The sequence below is a fragment of the Metopolophium dirhodum genome, chromosome 9, assembly GCF_019925205.1.
Source record: "Metopolophium dirhodum isolate CAU chromosome 9, ASM1992520v1, whole genome shotgun sequence".
Classification (NCBI taxonomy): domain Eukaryota; kingdom Metazoa; phylum Arthropoda; class Insecta; order Hemiptera; family Aphididae; genus Metopolophium; species Metopolophium dirhodum.
The window spans coordinates 18333795-18355668 of NC_083568.1; the positions used below are offsets into that span (position 1 = coordinate 18333795).

The 21874-nt window shown below is 29.7% G+C and overlaps 1 protein-coding gene across 1 annotated transcript in view; it reads left to right on the forward strand.

The window, feature by feature from the left end:
- LOC132952641 (F-box/LRR-repeat protein 16) overlaps positions 1-14831 on the forward strand; it is a 33554-nt gene extending 18723 nt beyond the window's left edge. The window contains exons 2-5 of the mRNA XM_061024976.1: positions 2304-2595; positions 11152-11347; positions 12186-12334; positions 12911-14831. Of these exons, the coding sequence (XP_060880959.1) occupies positions 2304-2595; positions 11152-11347; positions 12186-12334; positions 12911-13059 (786 nt within the window). The 3' untranslated portion in view covers positions 13060-14831. The remainder of the gene's footprint in view (positions 1-2303; positions 2596-11151; positions 11348-12185; positions 12335-12910) is intronic.
- The last annotated feature ends 7043 nt before the right edge of the window (positions 14832-21874 follow it).

Here is a 21874-nt window from a genome sequence, read left to right on the forward strand (position 1 = left end):
TTTTCGACGGTGGTCGTATATGGCGTCGGTATATAGGTATATACACGCATTACGCATAATATACTTTGGTCGGTCGTTACTCGTGTTTATTTAACATTTTAACATCCTATAATATATAATATCCATGTCCTTTTATAAACATTAATTAATTCGCAGCCGCTAAGCTGTTCTAAGTTGATATACATCACCCGCGTATCATAACATTAAAGTGTTAAATATTTTACGTTTTGCAGGACACGCGTACTTATTACACAGTAGTACAGTACACACGTATATAATATAATATAGCTGTATATTAATAATATCGCAACCGGTTAGGATATCTCCTATATATTATATGTCCGATAATAATATAATAACAATACAATGAAATATGAAATCGGATGTGTTCGAATTCGATTCATATATTATATTATACCTGACTATAATATTAATTAGTCCATGTATAATGTACATTGTATTTTGTATTTATAATATATTCAGTGTACAGGCGTTACAGACATACGCGTTTTTTGTGAATTCGATTAAGTCGGTACCTATACTACAGTTGAACACGATTACCAATGTTTAGTTATACATTTTACAAAGGTATACGCACAGCGTCAATCAATATACATTGTGTCATATTACCTAGTTACATATTATTATTATTATTATTATTATTATATTTTGTTTAATCTTTGTGCGTGCGTATTTGTGCGAGTACTTAAATATATATTATACATTAAAATTATTCGCAATCACGGGTCACCGAGTAAATAGTATAATTTAAACACCTTTTAAAATCCTGCACCTTATCTGAATGTCCGTAAAGAGTTTTTGATTAATTTTATTCAAAAATCTCGTATCTCACTCAATCGTTTACACATAGGCATTTCATTGAATTTGTCGTAAAGACTACACTACTACAGTCGGTTTCGTCGTGGTGCCGCCGCGCCGTCGCCGTGCTGTATAACACGTGTTCATTCAAAATCTTGTGTACGATGAATGAACCGTGTAACAATGCCAATTAACAATGACCTTTGTTGTTATAATGAGACAGTTGTGTAATAACGTTCATTGACTAAAATCGGAAAACCTACAGCAGTGTAGGTTAACGCGTAACTGATCGTAAGGCGTCTAAGCGACTATACACGAATGCTGTCGCAAGGGAAACTATAGTGCAATAAAGTATAACAAAACAAAATAAATTAAATTCGTATATATTTGAATTTTGCCGACACAAAGACAAGTCAAATTGAACACGTGAATGACAATATTCAATTGGCAAAAGCAAAACGTAAACGTCGTTAACACTGTTTTAGCTCGTAACAATATATAGACAAAGCTCATAGAATAACATCAAAGGGTTTTCATTAATATCACTATATACATACATCTCCTTTCCTTTGGCATTTCACTAATGACATATTTATATGTGGGTAGTACAGTCTGTAGTACGTTTTCTACGGTGCCTTTGAACGCGCTGCAGGTTGCAAGAAATCTGTTATTGGTGCAGACGATGACGTGGGATGTACCTATATAAAGCAACGTTTTCTAAATTGAAGACCTGCAGCTTGTATTATAGTGCAGATGTACACGAATTTCCGTAAGACAATATTGTAATATTATAATATCGTTATTCCGCGACAAAGCGGTTGATATTATTTCGTCATTCAGTCATTGTAACAATAACGGGAGAGTTGTACCACGCATCGATCATCCATATAGTAATGATTACGACTATGTTTTTTTTTTTTGTTTTATCGTGTAAGAGTGCAGTAAGAGGATTACACGTGGTCACTTATTCACTATTCTGATATACTGCACGTGGTCTCTTCTGATATAACTGCACGCATGCACAATCTTCTATACATGAATGTATGTTTGTATGTATGATGGGGGGGGGGGGGGGCTATAGACTTGGAATCATTTTTAGGCACCAAATTTTGCACACATATTCCTATTGAGACTCGGTGGGAGTTTTTTTTTTTTTTGCTTCGGTCGATTTAATTCACAAGCTATTAGGTACACCGATGTCGTTTTGTCCGTGGTTATACAGCTATAATAATAGTTATTACAATACATGAAATAATACCTACGACTATAAAATATATCTACCTGTATTATGAAACCTACGAAACAATCGAAACGATAAAATCGATCGAATACAGGTATAGACGGTTAATCGTTCCACCGTGTAGTAATTAAGCCGCGCGAATATAATAAATATTGTGTTCTGCCGAATCCGATGGTCGTCATCGTCGGACTTTCGTAATAACGATGTTAATAAATTATAACGATAATCATTATTATTCGTACAGGGTGTTTGGCAACTGGAGCTAGTCGGGTGCAACGAGATCACGGAGGCCGGCCTATGGGCATGCTTGACGCCCAGAATCGTGTCGCTGACCCTGAGCGATTGCATAAACGTGGCCGACGACGCGGTCGGCGCCGTGGCTCAGATGCTACCAGCCCTCAACGAGTTCACGCTGCAAGCGTACCACGTCACCGACGCCGCCTTGGGATTCTTCTCGTCCAGGCAGTCCAACAGCCTGTCCGCGCTCAGGCTGCAGTCGTGCTGGGAGCTCACCAACCACGGCATTGTAAATATTGGTGAGTGATTGTGCAGCAACACATTGTAATAATATTATAGCACGCCGCGTTTACTTGCTTAATATCAGCCTCGGGCTGATTGCTGGTACTATTTTTTTTTTTGCCGATTTGAGATCGCAATTTTACTAAAGCCGATACCATCCGATCCGTTATTAAATATTGTTATTCCGTGATCTGGTGAGCAGATATCAAACTTTTTTCGGGTAATGAAAAAAACCGGCACCCGATGATATTCTTCTCTACGATCGTTCTACGATTGATATATTCTGCGTGGTTGAATACACACGATTTTATTTATTTCCTAGTAGTACTACATACCGCGGTACAGTACTTATCGGTTATGGACTCAAATCCCATGGTATATACCAACCGATATCGGTTAATATATTTTGGTGTCGCGGCTAACGAATAAATAAAAATAAATTAAATAAAAACTATTGAATAAATCGAGTCTTGTCAGTCGTCAACATTCGTTTCGTATATCACTATATTTTAAATGGCACGCAAAGTGTACGAAATACATTTACTATCGTTTTGCATAATAATCGAAATTTGGCAGGTACCTTGTTTAATGGTTTTTTGTTTGTTTTATGGAAGATCTGTAGTCTATATAGGTCTCGTAGTGGGCGAGAGCGAAAATCGGTGGACATTTTAATATTTAATTGCATATTTTCTTTTTTTTTTATTAAAAAATATTTTCGTAATACGTATTTATTTTATTCTAAAAATGAAATACATTGTTAGTGCGTTCATATTTAACAGCTTTTTTAGTGAATGGAATTCACAGTGTTGGTTGTATACTTGTATGTACCTTTATATTTATAATATTAATATATACATAAGTATTTATTAGTCTGTTTTGCCAACCCGAGTACGAGCTGCACACCATATAATTACAATAATTCAATATTTAGCAGGTTGAATCTAGTTAATTATATTGAAATGCGTCGATCTATGTATATATTTTATAATACATATAACATAATACTTTTAATATAAATTAATCCTTTCGAGTTCCAATTTAAAAATGATGGGAATCGTTAGGCTCATTTCTATATGAATATAAAACATCTGCTGAAGTACTACGCGGATATGACATAAAAATAATAGATAATTTCATTTCGAGAAAACGTAGTTCAATAATAATAATACTGACCTAAATAAAAACGTGATTTTCTCGTATTCATACAACCGTGAATTATTAGAGTTCTACAAAAACTTCTTAGAGATCGCTGGCAAATATAAAAACGTAGTAGGTCTAAAACAAGAAAACGAAAACTACACGATCATTATAATATTTAACACGGTAGTGTAGAGTAAAAACATTAGGTATACCGACTAGGTAGCTGCAGGTTTCACAAAACTACGTTCGATTAAATTTGAGTATAATATATAGGTACCTACTATACCTATAATACTACACCGCGGCGAACGACAACGAATATCCGATTCATTCAATATTTAAACATTCGCATCGACGCATATTGGAATATTATACATATAATATAATATAATATATTATATAACACAGGTATGATTAGTTTTTTACTCGCCGAATATTATTACGACAACGCAAGCCACCGATATTTTTATGTTGCTAATTGCAATACGATAATTATGTTCGACGGGTAAGACGACTACGTCATTATAATTATTGTTATATGTCCATGTATTACATATTATTAATAATAACATCGGTACCTTTATACGTCGAAAACCATAATAATATAATATTTACTACAAGGTTTTAAAATAATTGTTGAACATTACCTACGACGGCTATAATTCTATCGCTCGCAGAAAATGCCCTACGGGGCCCTACAGGGCATTATCGTAGAACAATTTAATATAATATTATTGTTCCAACTTCCAGGGTATTATTGTGCTGCACAAGACACCCGCCACAATAGTAGTACTAATATTTTGTACCTATATAATGTATATATATGTATTAGGTGAAACGTCTTTATGGGTAATCGGTTTGCCACCGAGGAACGCGAACGGAAATTGCAGCGAAGTGAAGGAATTATTATGATAATTGGTTTGCAAAACAAATTATCATTACGAGTGGGTGGCGGATAGGAAATTAAATAAACTGTTGCGAACAAAACTTGCACTACAGCAGTATACTCTACGGTGTTTACTTTTCACGAAAAGAGTCGAAAGTCCCGTGATTTTCTTTTTCGTATTTACACATAAAAACTTAATTACATTCTATTTCGAACGATTCCCCCGTAGCTAATAAATACTACCGCTCCGGTCAAACTGGTTAATGGCCTCTCAAAATTCCTATAGAACAATTTCAGATCCGTGGACTATATTATAATGTTATGAATTTATGATAGTGTAGCGTTATTTCTATTAAAACATTTGATTTGGACAGGTTATCAAAATATATTATAATACATCGCGTTCGCGTTTCCCAATCGTTTAATATTCCGAGCGGAACAAAATGTAGCAGGTTTTACATCGGTGCGTATTTTGTTTCCATTCAGTAAACACTTTTCGGGGCAGTAAAAACATCTAAAAATATACCATGCAGCTCCTTTAAAGATTGGAAATTGAACGTAGAAGTCGAAGAAGGTCATTTTTTACATTCGCCGTCAATTTATGAGAAAATTGAAAAAAAAAACAAGTATAAAAATAACTCTGTAAAAACTAGAAACAAAGCACTGTCTCTAACAAAATCTTTAAAACATTTTCGGGAGTGCTCAGCATTATTTTTTCTCAATTGATAATTTGTCACTTTTAAATTAAAAATAATAATAATAATACATCATTATTCTGCAGCACCGAGTTATTTTAAATTGGGTTTGCTCATTCGTTGCAAACATCACTTATTATTTTTATTGTTTAATTGATAGGTATACTATATTCTTATGCTCTAATAACTAATTTTTTTAGACTTAAAATGTAATTAATTTAGTCTTACAACATATATAGAGTAAGTTGAGTAAGGACCACTGTTATAATTTATTTGAACACTTCCATAGTGTTTAATTTCCTTTCAAAACAGTTTTATTGTTTTAAACGTATTAACTAAAAAATACGATCTAAAATTCGATGATTGGATTTTTACTTACGTGATTTTAATATTTTATCGTTTATAACTACAATATCTTTATAATTTGCACGTACATGCAATATTGATTTTGGTTAACTTTATTAAAGTAGGTAGGTACTACTACTTATACTTAAAATTAGTAAACTTATATAATCAGACACAAAACAATATTATTTTCAAATTCTATATCAATTATATCAATGTATACCTATGCTATTAAAGCAAAACATACACGTGTAAAGCTCAGATATTAATTATTATTAAATTATTATTGTATAATTATTTACATATAAAAACGATTTTTGTATTTAATTAATTGAAATGCAGACAAATAAGCCCTTAGTCCTTATATAATATGATACTATTATATCTAATTCTTATTAATCAATTATACTATGCGTAAATAATATGTCATATGATATAATACCTATGTATCCATCAGCTATTATATCTATATATCAATCAACATTTTTAATAAAGAAATATGATCTAAGTTAAAGTGTAAGTATAATGGAATACTGAAGTATGGTATGGTAATTGGGCTGTCTACAGTACCTACCTATATGTATATCACTTTATAATGACTTAACATTCAGGGTTAACAAAGGCTCAATCATTATTTTAGAAATTTACATAATTCACATTCAGACATGTTGACTCACTCGATAAATATATTTAAACTTTATGTCATAATTTTTTATCGTTTACCTACATATACTTACATAAAGTGGCTAGAATAAATACCTACTGAATTGTGAGGTTGTAACTTTTAATCCAAATTATGACGCACAAAAAAAATACATCGCCAATTACAAAAAAAAAGTAACAATCGACACTATATTATTGTATACTTGTATGTATAGAGAGAAAAAACTGTACGAATTACTTCTTATATATAGAATACGTGTAGGAAAAAAACGTCGAAACATAAAATTAAGTGCCATTTAAGTGGCTGACTTTGATAAATGACACATTATATATGAGGAGAAATAATCGAAATCCTCTTGTAGACGTGTAAACATTACACGCGTTTATTGTATTTATCGTTGGACAAATTTATGGTACGTGGTTGAAATCGATGTCGCGTGTAAACAGTAGTCATATAATGTCAGACAGCACTGCGCAGTACTTACAGGCAGGGCCTAAAATACATCTGATTTCAGGGGGCACACCCCACACTTATTAATTAAACTGTTACTTTTGGGCTTCGACAGTTTTCTATAGCAAAAAAAAACCTTTGGTGGTTGTAACACACAAAATCCCTCCCCCCCACTTTTATATACCACTTATCCTGTACGTGAGTTAGTGAGGTAATTTTGATAATATTATAATATACTAGGTACTATACGCAGTAAAAGCCTATGTGTGTAGTAAATTGAAAAATATTTAAAAATATTTGTGTATGTTATCATCATCAATTAGAATATAATTTATGTAAGTAACGAAATAGTTTTTATGAATATTCAAGATTTTTAAAAAAATGAATTTGATTATGTTTAGAAAATAATATTGGGTTTGTTAAATAAACTGTTATAATATTATATGTATATTATTGTATAATACATGGATCATTTTAGTTATATTTATTATAAGACAAAATAACTATCTAATTCTTTAAAATCCTATTTATGATTGTAATAATCAGTTTAATAAATTCAGGGACTGGAACCTTTTGAATTTATCATTATCGGTACGGTACCGGTTCTCCAAAAATAAAATAGCGGTTTCGGTTCCAAATAATTTCGGTTCCGGTTCAAGGTAATTTCGGTACTGAAAAGTATAATACTTTTTAAATACCTATCTGGATTGCGTGTTTCATTAAAAGTATGAGAAATATTAGAAAAATCATAATAATATGACCATACATAGATTATACACAAAACAGTAATTCTTTCAAATTATGATAAACACAATTATTATATTACCTAAAAGTACCTTTTTTATTTAAAAATTCCGGTTCGGTTCCGGTACTTTATACATTAAAATAAAGGTTTTGGTTCCGGTTTCGGTTCTGAATATTTTAAATGTTTCTGTCCCAGAACTGGTTCTTTTAGGTTCGGTTCCAGTCCCTATTTAATTTTTTTAATATTTTAACATATTTTAGACTTGAAATAAACAACAAATCATATTTATAATATGCTATAGTACCTATACCTAATTATATAATATTATGACAATTTTCTATAAATTACGATGCTCTTACTAGTTAAATTTTCAGTAGGTATTACAGTAAACACTATTGTATTTCAATAGACACAGCATAGAATAATTTAAATATATTATGTACCTGCATGTTTAGTTATTTTATATCGAGGCAGGTAGGTACCTAATTACTTTCAATGGACCCATTATCATTTCTTCTTTTTTTTTTATAACGAACTTGTCCATAGTATAGAAGTAAAATAATTAGGTAGTCAACTTAAGTCAACAAAATAGGTAACAAGTAAATTTAAATATTAAATGAATAATGATTGTTATTTCTACAAAACTAAAAACACGTTATAAAACTTGGGACACACGTTTCTCATTCAGGGGACACAGTATTTTAGCCCCTGCTTACAGAGTGATCCACCAAGCACGTTCATCCCCATTTTGTCCATTTTGCTATACTTTATTCAAAACCTGGTTTTTGTCTTTTGGTCATTTTTCATCCCATCACGGTGTCATTATAAGTTAGCGTAATTATTTACATAATATTATGCATCAGTATTTATATAGTTACTTGGGTAACCACAAAAACTTTTATTTTATCTTTTTTTTTTTTTACTGAGAGTTGTTAAGCAGTTGATTTATTAAAGTTATCGGATACAGCGAAATCGAAATTAAAAGGAGTTTTAAATTTCCAAACTGTGTAGGTGGTACGCGAATGTAATAAGGTTGAGAACCACTGACATTAGGAATCAAGTTTAATATGACTTAAAAACTTTACTATACTAGCTCGGTCAAAATTCGATACGTACCTCAAAAATGGTTCGAACCACTCTTATTAAATGCCATAAAAAAACCAATTTTTTTTTTTAAACAATTAAAATTCCAAAAACCAATATTTGAATAAGTCGAGTATAAAACCAATCGACACCATTTCGTAAAAACTCTGGCGAGTAGGTTCTCGTGTAATGTAATGTTAGATAGGAAGAATAATGTTCGTAAATACTCGAATCCTATATACATTAAATCACAACTAACCGATGATGTGTAGCTATATAATATATACCACGGTATACGCGTTATTAATAATTTGCTGTGATCCACCATCTACCCGACTAGTTTGTAATATTAAATTACCTTACACACACGACCGCGACACACCTATAATATTTACCCCGGACGCGTGCCGGATGTCACTACTTTATACTTATGCCTACGGAGATTTCGAATACGCGCGAGTTGTATATAATATATATAGTGTGTACACTATATACATCTATACCTACCCAACATCTATATTATATATGTATATAATATTATTATGTACCTACATACGTTTTATCGAGGAGTTTTTTTTTAACGTCGCACGACAAATTATACGAAATCCTCTACACGTACAGTGGCAGTATATAGTCGTAAGTCGTAACCACCTGGCCCCCTTTTTTTTTTAAGGAAGGGTGGTTATATAGCGACTGCTTTTATTCGTCCCCCTCGTGTGGGTATATCGTTACTAAACATCGCTCGGTCGTGTGTTGGCAAGGGCACGTGATTCAGCGCGCCAGGAAAAGCATATAATATTATATATTATTATATACGCGCTGCACACACATAGTCACCCCAACACATTTACAGTATAGGGCTGCGTGCAACGCGCGATACACGTATTCTTCTACCGCATATGTATAATATTTTGCTATCGATCCGAAATGAATAATAAATCTGTATATTATGTACGCGCATATGCGTATAATATAATAAGAAACGCAATTCCGCCGTGTAATAGGTACACCATGATAATATAAATGTAGCTATTATATTGTACAGTACTATATACAGTTCCTCTATAATGTTATACACTTAAATAGGCCGTATTATATAATATTATATTGGTAAATATACGCGAGTACTTAGTGCGAGAGTAACAAAAAAGGGTACGCGAATAATGGCAATTATTATTATATTGTTTTCGCACGCGTCCTTGAACGCGTTTCGATGCATGCTGCCCGCGGCGTCAGCTGTGTACCTATATATACCTATATATATATACCTATATATACCTGTCTATTAAATGTTCAATCCCGTGGGTTTTGACTCCTGAACGTGACAATCTTAACACATATTGATAATATTTAGATATAATTAATTTGTTGATCGTTACTTTATAGGTAGGTATATTTCTGTATCCTGAATTATTTTTAAAACGTGAAAGATCTCATACAGTATATTATATACGCAATAATATAATATGCCTAAATATAGATATTTTTTTAAATGCCGGTACCTGTATTTAAATGTGAATAACTCTAATCCTGCAGATTGCAGTATAGCACATTATAATAATTTTGTCGATCGCATAATTCATATTCCAATAATTTATAGTACAACGTTAAAACTATATACCCTAATTAATTGAAACCAAATGCATAAAATGTAATATCATACAGGAAAAAAACGTAAACGATTTTACAGCTCTATTGCTTTTAAAATGTTAATTTATCGGAACCATGTACGTTATATAATAATAGGTATATGGTTGTTAGAAAAATGATCACAAAACGTAAAATCCGTACCTAAATCAGAATTCTTCATACTTACTTCATTGCAGATATCGTCCATTAATATATTAATATGATTAAATTATAATTATTTATATTATTCGTGTCCCAGAAATATCGACCTACTTAGCTATATAGTACAGTACCGCTAGTAATATACCTATAATTTAAAAACAACATTATATTTTATTCATAAATTATTTTTGTATTTCGTCAATTAAATATTATTCATATTTAAATTCCATTTATTAAAATTCATATCATATGATATACATAATTTAGAGAGTAAAATAAGTACATAATATAATACTAAATAGAAAGTTCAATTATTAAGAAAAACATTTTTGTATACATTTTCATATTTATTCAAACCAGTGTTTAAGCATAAAACATATTTTGTGAAATGATCAAATAACCCAAAATAATTTTTAATTATTTATGATGTAGCTACATTCTTGAAGGAGTTTAATTTTCTCTAATTTTGCATATCTGAATAGTTTCAAAATATTATCAAACTTAGTTATGGAAACTATCCCTTTTTATTGACCTTTGTCATCAAGTATCAACCTTAGTGCCCAATATTAATTGTTCGTATTATATTTGTACCATCAATTCGGTAGTTTTAATTAATTCAAACTGAATAAAACAATTTATGCATCGACAATTAATTTATTACACTTCAGACTTTGGTAATTTGGACTTCCCAAATTTAAAGTAGATATTTTAATTATATATAAATATATACATATGTAATATTACAATAATTTACATCTTTATGTTTATTTTCAGTTCACTCACTTCCCAATCTTACTGTACTGAGTTTATCAGGTTGCAGTAAAATCACCGACGACGGGATCGAATTGATCGCCGAAAATCTGCCAAAATTACAAATCTTAGACTTATCTTGGTGTCCTCGTGTTACCGATGCAGCCCTCGAATACATTGCTTGTGATTTAGTTGGATTGGAGCAGTTGGTCTTAGACAGGTAAAACACTATACACAGTTAATGCGATAACAACGAACAGAAATATTATCATTATTGGATTTCTGCGATCAGATAATTGGCAGTATCATAATATTACTAATAATTTATTTGAACAATTAAAAAATACGTTTCGTTCGAATAGCTCAAGTATCATATTTTTCAATAAATTTATATCGTTAATCGTCATATATTAGGTACTTAAATAAAACGGCGACCCTTTTTATCGTCTACAGGTACCAGTTTAGCGTTATTTAACACTTCAATTCGAACCAAGGGTCCGATAGTCGATTTATTGTCGATCATTAATATACCTATGTCGAACATAAAGTTTTATTATTTATAGATAGTATTCAAAAGTAGTCCTAATGTTTTTACTTTTTAGACGGTAAATTATTTTTAACTAGGTATTAAATTTATTATTTTATGTAGGTAATTGGTTTTAAATATAAAAGTATACAACAAATATTGCCAATATTGGAGTAATTTATTTTGACAAGTAACTGAAGACGTACTTTTGAAAAAATGAATAAATTTAGTTCTTATAGGTAGTTATTTGAACTTTATTTTAGAAGTTTGTAATAACTTTAGAAATATCATAATATAATACCTTGCCAAATAAATACATTTTTAGAAGTTCTATTGTAACAAACGATATTTGATGTCATATATTATACAGTATACTATGTATACATGTTTTATTACCATTGTTAATAATTGTTTGATCGCAGTAAAATATTTTAAACTCATTCATGTGGATGTATAAATAATATAATATTATTATGTTTATGCGTATGGTTAACATTTAGAAAATATGTAAATTACTCTGTCTTTTTTTTAGGTGCATACACATAACTGATATTGGTATAGGGTATATCTCAACAATGATATGTTTACAAGCGTTATTTCTACGTTGGTGTTCACAACTACGAAATTTCAGTATACAACACTTATGCGGCATGCGACATCTAAGGATACTCTCACTTGCTGGTAAATAATAATTTTAACTTGCTACGTTATAAGACACATTTATTATAGCATTCAAAATCGAACGTTACAATGCTGGGAGCAGTTATTGTAGCTAGGATTTTTTCAAGGAGGGGGGGGATATACGGTTTTTAATAGACATTCAGTATACACATATTATATTCAACATGTTGTATTGTGTACAAAATTTGGTCTCCGGGGGGGATATGACCCCCATAACCCCTGTAGTTACTTAAAAAAATTTCCGATCGATGAATTTGAAACTTTGTTAGTCTTATATGAGAGAAACGTGAACAGTTTTGTTTTAGCATATACTCCGTAATATTAGGTCATATGATAATGATAACATCATAATACGTGTACACTACGTGCATAATTTAAGGCCAGGTGTGGTGAATATTTTTAAGGGTCCACTTACTCTAACAATAATAATACTAAACATCTAATATTCTATGAATTATTAAAATATTTTATGAAGTGTTCAATTCCACACTCTCACTAAAACCAATTTAAACCAATTATATATATATTATTAAGTACCCGCCTATTAATATTTTAACTGAAATTTATTATTTTTAGGTTGTCATTTGTTAACCTCCAGTGGTTTATCCAGTTTAATCCAAATGCGAAATTTAGAAGAATTAGAACTGACAAATTGTGCTGGAGCATCGCCGGAATTATTGGAATATTTACATGAACATTTACCATCATGTTTAATCGTCAGATAAATATTCATAAAACTTAAACACGACAATAATGGAGAGTTGTTAATTATTTTTATTCCTTTTTTGATTGATTGTTTGTTTTTTTTTTACTTTTTTAAACATCCTTGAGTTTTGATTTTCAGTAGGTGTTTTGAGTCTGTTGTAATGTCCGCACACATATCATATATCCCACAATACATTTATTATTTTATTTATTTATTTTTATTTTTAAGATTGCTATTTTTAAGTCAAATTTATTGTTATTTTAACTTTTGGAATTAATTGAATTTGGGTTAAAATTACAATATTGTACACACGTACTATTAAGTCATTATCGCCTAAAAACACTATTGTGATTAGGTTTTTGAAAATGTATGGTATTGGTCTTTTCAATGCTTGAATTATTGTAATAGGTATATGTACAAAATGTGCAATATTTAAAAATATAATATTTAATTTAACGGTTTCTAATAAACCATTAACTTTAAGTCTATATCAAAGTAAAAAAAATTGGCCGACCATAGAAAAAAAAAACTAACAAAGTTATGTTATTATTATCTTAAGACAATATCATAAAGCATTTACGAGTTTGAAGTAGACAAAAAAAAATATAGTTTATAAATATGTACCGAATATATATAATATATATGTATAAGATCATATTAGCCTTCAGTCTACTACAATATTATATTCTGTCTAGGTTATAATGATCTGGCTCTAATGTTTAAGATGTAGGTGCGCATGATAATTATTTAAATAATGAAATGATTCAGATGGCAATGCTTAAATTATGAATATAATTTGTATTGTGTAATAATAAACTTACCGGCCCAATAACCATTTATATAACGTAATACCTAATATTATCTATAACCTATATATTAACATATAATAATAAATAATTTTAAATTACATTATAAACGTGCAATTAGAATATTGAAAACTTACCAAAGTTGTATAATATGTTACCTTTAAGTTGATGATGGAAGAATTTTAGAAAAAAATTGTTTTTAACAGACGCTATACATGTAAAATATGTATTATTTCTTCGTTTGTTTATTTGTAATGTTTAAAAACTAAACAATAGGTATATATTTATAGAATATTCAACGTTAAAAGACTATAAGCTAAAAAAAACGTATAACAAATAACAATAATGTTCCTGGTGGATTCAATACGAATAATCGTAGAGAAGATGTTATTCGTTATCGTAAATTGTAAAATGTCAGTCATGTATACAAACAATTTACGTTTAGTTTTGATTATTCGCGTTTTAAATTTTACACGTGTTATGTATATGACTAAATTTATTTAAAGCTATTCGTTTTGGTTAACTACTTACACAATAATTTGTATGATTTGTACTTTAAATGTGTGTTTTAAAAAGTTAAAAATGAAGACTATTTTTCTTTATGAAATATATATTTTTAGATATCTAACTGTTCTAAACACCTTCGAAGATCAGCTATGTACATAATGAAAGACTGATGATGCCTTTTTATTAGGTAACTTATAGTATTAAAAATTGTCACGACAATGCAAAAAAAAATGTAATCTGTGTGCGACATACAAAATTGAAAATGTTATATTTTGAAGGTTGTCCCCAAATTTAGTTTTTAGAAAGATTTTTTTGTGATTAGTTTATTATATATTATAGTGTTGTGAATATAATTTATAATTTATAGTAATACTAAAATAGTTTATAAACAAAAAATACAAATATAATTATATCTGTTTAAGTAATTTAGAGAAACTGTTGGTTGTACATTTAATAAAAATAAAAGACTTGAAAATTTTTTTTTTTTAGTTTTTATGCAATACATTTATTTATTTTGCTATAACGATCAAATCTAACCTAACCATTATTTTGTTTTCGTAATACAAGTGTTCATTTATAAATTGTTTTAAGTAAATTTCTTATTTTATTTTTCAATAAATTTGCTCACTGAAATAAATTACCTTATATACCTACCTACTTATTTTTTTTAGTTTGTATACTACCTATATAAAATACAACTTAAAATATTAGAACATGTAAAACAAATAAATTATACATTAACATAATACTTTGTACTTCAACATGACGTCTCCTTTTTTAATCAATTTATTTTGCACTGTAATTTTTTTTGAAAAATTAATTAACTGAGATTTGACTATGTACTTCAGATAAGTAATTTTTTTAACTATATACGTCTATATAATATATATATATTTATATATTTACATAAATATAAACTTGGTACTTTATATATTATAATAAGCTAAAAATGACCAATAGAACTATAATATAACTTAAATAAGAAAAAGTGGCAATCTTATTAAAATTTAATATTTAAGTTTAAGATGTAGTATATTAAACTTATGTGTTTGCTACTGATATAATAAAAATATATACTAAATTAACTTATATAATAACCATTATGAGTTATGACCTGTTATCCTGCAGATAACTAAATTCAGATCCATATTGGAATTCGTGCAGATCATATAGGTAAGTAGGTAATATAATAATTAAACTATATAGTAACTAAATAGTAAATACCATTAAATGAGCTAGGTTGTATTAACTGTTGTTATATAGTTATGAGCAATTTAAAATTTACAAAAGTATTACTATAAGTATTACTATAGGTATTTCAAAATGTTCAAAATTAAAAGATCAATACAAAACTTACATGGTGGAGCACTTGATAATACTCTTACTGACTATACTGTCGCTGTGAATACTGTTTACTGATGTAATTTCATTGTTTAATGCTATGCGTCCACTAATTTATATTTTATTCTGTTAATAAAATGGTTTTAAAAGTGCAAAACGCTACATCTAGATAATTGTGTACATCCGTCATGCATTATTTGAAATGTTATCAAAGGGAATATTAAGGGTATAGGAGAATATTACTATCTATTTCTTCCAAAGACATCCACTATTACACTACATTTTATTTTAAATTTTCAAATGAAATATTTCTGTTAATTTGTTTTAGATTCTGAGTGAAACGATGAATGTATTGATTTTACAATGATGTGTGTTTTTTTTATTTTATTTTTTATTTTATTTTTTATTTTTTTATTTTTGTGTCTGTGTACACGATAAGTAGTCGAAATAATGCTTCGATTTTCGACTTCAGTATCTTGTTCGATGGGAAAGTGAATATCGTTGGTGCATTGGGGAGGTCAAAATTTTAATTTCCCAGTAGTTTTCAAAAGCGATGTGAAAAACAAAAGAAAAAGGTGGGCAAGTGGATGTCGCTCTGCTGTACTGTAGGTTACAAGTGGGTCACTGTATAATGGATGGTATTAAATTTGAATTCAATGATATATCATTGTATAAGAAAAACGATTCTGAGTGGAGACGATATGTCAGTCTAGGTATAAGACATATTATACACTTATCTATGGTATTAAAAAAAAAATTGACCTATAATAAATTCCAAATTAATCATATCACAATATCCATTAGGTACATATAACGCGTTATACATCAACAACAAACCGTGATGCTATCATCATAATATATCGATGAAAATATTACAAATTAGAAGTTTCAAGTGCCCACGAATAATATTATACAATCACAACAAAATAACTAAAATAGTTATTCTAGGTTTTTATGTAATTTCGTCCAAATTTGAACTTAAAATGACTATACAAATAAACTGTGCTTGTGTATTTTTTAGATTTTTTGGTAACCGAATTATCTATTTACATGGAATCTTGTTTTAAATTTTCAATCCTTAGCTATAAAAACTGAACATTTTATAATTTATTAATTACAATGGTTGATAATTTTCGAGATTTTGATAAATTCTGTCCAAATTTGATCTTTAAATGCTTATAAAAAAAAACTGTGCCTATGTATTTTCAATATTTTTCAACTGCTATTGTAAAAATATATCAGGAGTCTTGTATTAAATTTTTACACTTTTTGGCCCAACAGATAAAACTTTATTGATATTTATAGAAAAAAAAACTCGATTCTCAATTATCTTGGATATAGTATTAAAAAAAGGTGGATAAGTGGAAGTCGCTCTGCTGTACAGTAGGTTACAAGTGGATCACTGTAATGGATGGTGTTAAATTTGAATTCAATGACATAATATCATTGTATAAGAAAAACGATTCTGAGCGAAAACGGTCAGTCAGCCTATGATTTTACCAAGTATATTTGATGATATTATTGTGAATAAAGTAATTTATATATAACCTATTTACGTGGAGCCTTGTTTTAAATTTTCAATCCTTAGCCATAAAAGTTAAAAATTTATAAATTTTTAACTACAAAATAATTAATAAATAATAAATTTGATAAATGTTGTCAAAATTTGAACTTTAAATGCTTATAAAAAAAAATTGTGCCTATGTATTTTTAATATTTTTCAACTGCTATTAGAACGATATATCAGGAGCCTTATATTAAATTTTCAAGCTTTTTTACTCAACAGATAAAATTTTATTGATATTTATAGAAAAAAAAAACTAAAAAAATTGAAAACTGAAAATGCCCGTAAACAGCTCAAAAAGTGTCAAAATATTTTCAAAATTGTATGGTGTATAGGAAATGCTAATATAAACATTCAGTGAAATTTTCATGTATCTACAGTTATTCGTTTTTGAATTACAAGAAAATAAGGAAATCGGTACATGAGAAATCGAGTGAATATCTAATGTTGTAAAAATATGAATTTAAAACGCTCATAAAAATTTAATTTGACTTTCTTGTAGAAATTTTTTTTTTGATAAAGTTAGACAAACTTATGAGGAATCTTGTATTAGATTTTAAAATCTTAGATTTAATAAGAAAATTTTTTATGAATTTCTAACTCAAAATAATTTGCAAATTTTCGTGATTTTTCCGTATTTTTTCAAAATTTGAACTTTAAACGTGTATAAAAAAAAACTGTGACTAAGGATTTTTAATTTTTTTCATCTGCCTTTGAAACAATAACCTAGGAGCCTTCTATTAAATTTTCAAGCTTTTTTACCCAACAAATAAAATTTTATTGATATTTATAGAAAAAAAATTTAAAAAAACTGAAAACTGACAATGTCCGTAAACAGTTCAAAAAAAGTCAAATTATATTCAAAATTGTATTGTGTATAGAAAATGCAAATATAAACAACCAGTGAAAATTTCATGCATCTACGGTCATTTGTTTTAGAGTTACACCAATAACCAAAATCGATTTTGTTAAAAATCGATTTTGCGTAAAAATTCCCGTTTTTCCTTAATTTTTCTTTTGTTTTTCACATCGCTTTTGAAAACTACTGGGAAATTAAAATTTTGACCTCCCCAATGCACCAACGATATTCACTTTCCCATCGAACAAGATACTGAAGTCGAAAATCGAAGCATTATTTCGACTACTTATCGTGTACACAGACACAAAAATAAAAAAATAAAAAAAAATAAAAAAAAAAAAACACACATCATTGTAAAATCAATACATTCATCGTTTCACTCAGAATCTAAAATTAAGGAAAAACGGGAATTTTTACGCAAAATCGATTTTTAACAAAATCGATTTTGGTTTTTTGGTGTAACTCTAAAACAAATGACCGTAGGGACATGAAATTTTGACTGAATGTTTATATTAGCATTTTCTATACACCATAAAATGTTGAAATTATTTTGACTCTTTTTGAGCTGTTTACGGCCATTGTCAGTTTTCAATTTTTTTAGTTTTTTTTTCTATAAATATCAATAAAATTTTATCTGTTGAGTAAAAAAGCTTGAAAATTTAATAGAAGGCTCCTAGGTTATTGTTTCAAAGGCAGATGAAAAAAATTAAAAATCCTTAGTCACAGTTTTTAATTATAAGCATTTAAAGTTCAAATTTTGACAAAATACGGAAAAATCACGAAAAATAGCAAATTATATTGATGAGAATTCATAAAAATTTTTCTTTTCAAATCTAAGATTTGAAAATGTAATATAAGATTACTCATAAGTTTGTCTACCTTTATCAAAAAAAAAAATGTCTAGAAGAAACTTAAATTAAATTTTTATGAGCGTCTGAAATTTATATTTTTACAACATTTGATATTTACTCGATTTCTCATGTAACAATTTTCTTATTTTATTGTAATTAAAAAACGAATGACTGTAGATACTTGAAAATTTCACTGAATGTTTATATTAGCATTTTCTATACACCATAAAATGTTGAAAATATTTTGACTCTTTTTGAGCTGTTTACGGACATTGTCAGTTTTCAATTTTTTTAGTTTTTTTTCTATAAATATCAATAAATTTTTATTTGTTGGGTAAAAAAGCGTGAAAATTTAATATAAGGCTCCTGATATATCGTTCTAATAGCAGTTGAAAAATATTAAAAATACATAGGCACAATTTTTTTTTATAAGCATTTAAAGTTCAAATTTTGACAACATTTATCAAATTTATAATTTATTAATTATTTTGTAGTTAAAAATTTATAAATTTTTAACTTTTATGGCTAAGGATTGAAAATTTAAAACAAGGCTCCACGTAAATAGGTTATATTTAAATTACTTTATTCACAATAATATCATCAAATATACTTGGTAAAATCATAGGCTGACTGACCGTTTTCGCTCAGAATCGTTTTTCTTATACAATGATATTATATCATTGAATTCAAATTTAACACCATCCATTACAGCGACCCACTTGTAACCTACCGTACAGCAGAGCGACATCCACTTATCCACCTTTTTTTTTTTTTTCAATGTATATTATTCCTAATTAAATATACTTTATAGCAAACTAAAAAAACAGTGCATGTTAGCCAAAAATGTAGCAACAGTTACCGATGCCGTAAACTTATTAGCTTAGTTTTGAAATTCACCCGGAAATGCTACTGCAAAAAATTTTTTAAAATAAATTAAATATGTACGGAAATGGCCAGCAACAGGTATCGGCAGCATTCAAGTTCGAAAATAAATTTAAACTTTCAATTTTTTTTTTTAACGTCTAGATCGCCAGTTACATTAATGGTCAAGCTTATTTTGGAAGGTCGCAAAACCTACCTACTTTTTTAAAATCTAAGTAACTGAATGGCACTTTCAAAACTATTTTCCATCTCTATAACATAGTTAAAACCAACATTTTCGAAAAAATTTTTAGCTAAAAATGTAGCTTACCGATGGTGTGAACTTATTACTAATTAGTACCTTTTGCGAATTGAAAAAATATATATAATAATACTATAAACTTAGTATCTCTATAAATATGTCTAATGTGAGTATTAAATATACCAATATACCTAATATATTATATATATTTTAATTCAGTTTTCAATGATTTTGACACTACTTGCACTATAAAGTTGAAAACAATGTTACATTTTTCCAAACTACCTGTTGATTGCTTTTTTAATACAAATTTTATTTTTAGTTAATTTGGTGGTAGAAGGATTCCGAGTGAACTTCAAAACTAAGCTAGATAGTTTAAGGCACCATCGAGTAAGATAATTATAAATAATATAATTAATAATAATTGAAAAAAAACTTAAAAAGATCGATAATGGTGCATGGCTATGAAGCTTTAAAAGTGTCAAAATGTTATCAAGTATAGAAAATACTAATATTAACGTCTGGGGGAAATTTAAAGAATCGATGGTCTGGCGTTTTTTAGTTAAAGCATAAAAAAAAATAGAATTTGTCAAAAATTGGTATTGCTTTGCTCAGAATCTAAAATAGTATGAATCAAAGTACTCACATACTGTAGGTATTATTTTTATTACAATTTACTAGTAGGATAATTAATATAAATAACATTATAAATGCGACGTTTTCTTCTAAAAATTATTTATTTTAAAACTTGTATTTAGTATTGTTTTGTTTTTAATAATGTTACACTAATTATTAGTCATAATATTATAATAAATAATCACCCAACATCCAACCACCCACCCACCCACCCACCAAAATGTGTATGCGTTGCTTCAGCAACACATGGACTATAGGATCGCCGCTACTGAATTAATATAATATAATAAGACATATGATAAATAATATGTTTTAAAATTTATTTTCCAACAAGTTATTCACGTCCGTCATGTCGCACACACCTCCGACATACTAAGTCCATTGCAGATGACCACGCGTCTAAAACATGTCGCTAAATGCGGCGGCGTAACAGATCGTACCGTCCTCGGGTATCGGTTGACGGCCGTAAAAACGTTTGTCGGGTGGTCGGTATCACTCGTCGCAGCCTCGAATCGAGTATGGTCGGCGGAGGACTGGAGTGCTGCTTGAGTAGCGCTGGACCGAGCTGCTTGAGAGGCCCGCCGGGCGGCGGTCGGCCCCAGAACGGTTCGACGCGCATACTCCCGCCGACCACGGTCCTCAGCAGGAACTCGGCGTACTGCGACCGGACCTCGGGATCGTCGCACCCGTCCAACTTGTCCAGCCATGCGTCCACCGTGGACCGATCGCCGGCCGCCAACTGCGTGTGTGCCAACGCCCGCACTGTTCCGCGGTCGCGAGCGTACGCTTCCGCCGCCGAAGTGATTTCGGCCGCTTGTCGTTTAGGCGGTGGCTGCTGTGGTTTCTGCGCCGGGGGGACTTCCGCTGCACCGGAATCGTAGGTGACGGCGTACTGCACTTCCGCTGCAACGTCCCGCGAGTGGTTCTCATCCTCGTCAGCTACTTCCGAAATCGACTTTTCCGCTGTCACGTTCGGTCGCCGTGGCCCGCTGCCACCGCCGAGTTCAGACGACTTCCTACTCTTTTCATTCGTCATCGAAAACTTATACTGCTGAATCCTATATCTTTACTTCTTGTAATGTATTTATAAGTTTATATCGCAAATGCCGCCGGGTCACTGCTTTCAGCGTACGACCGATTTGTGTGC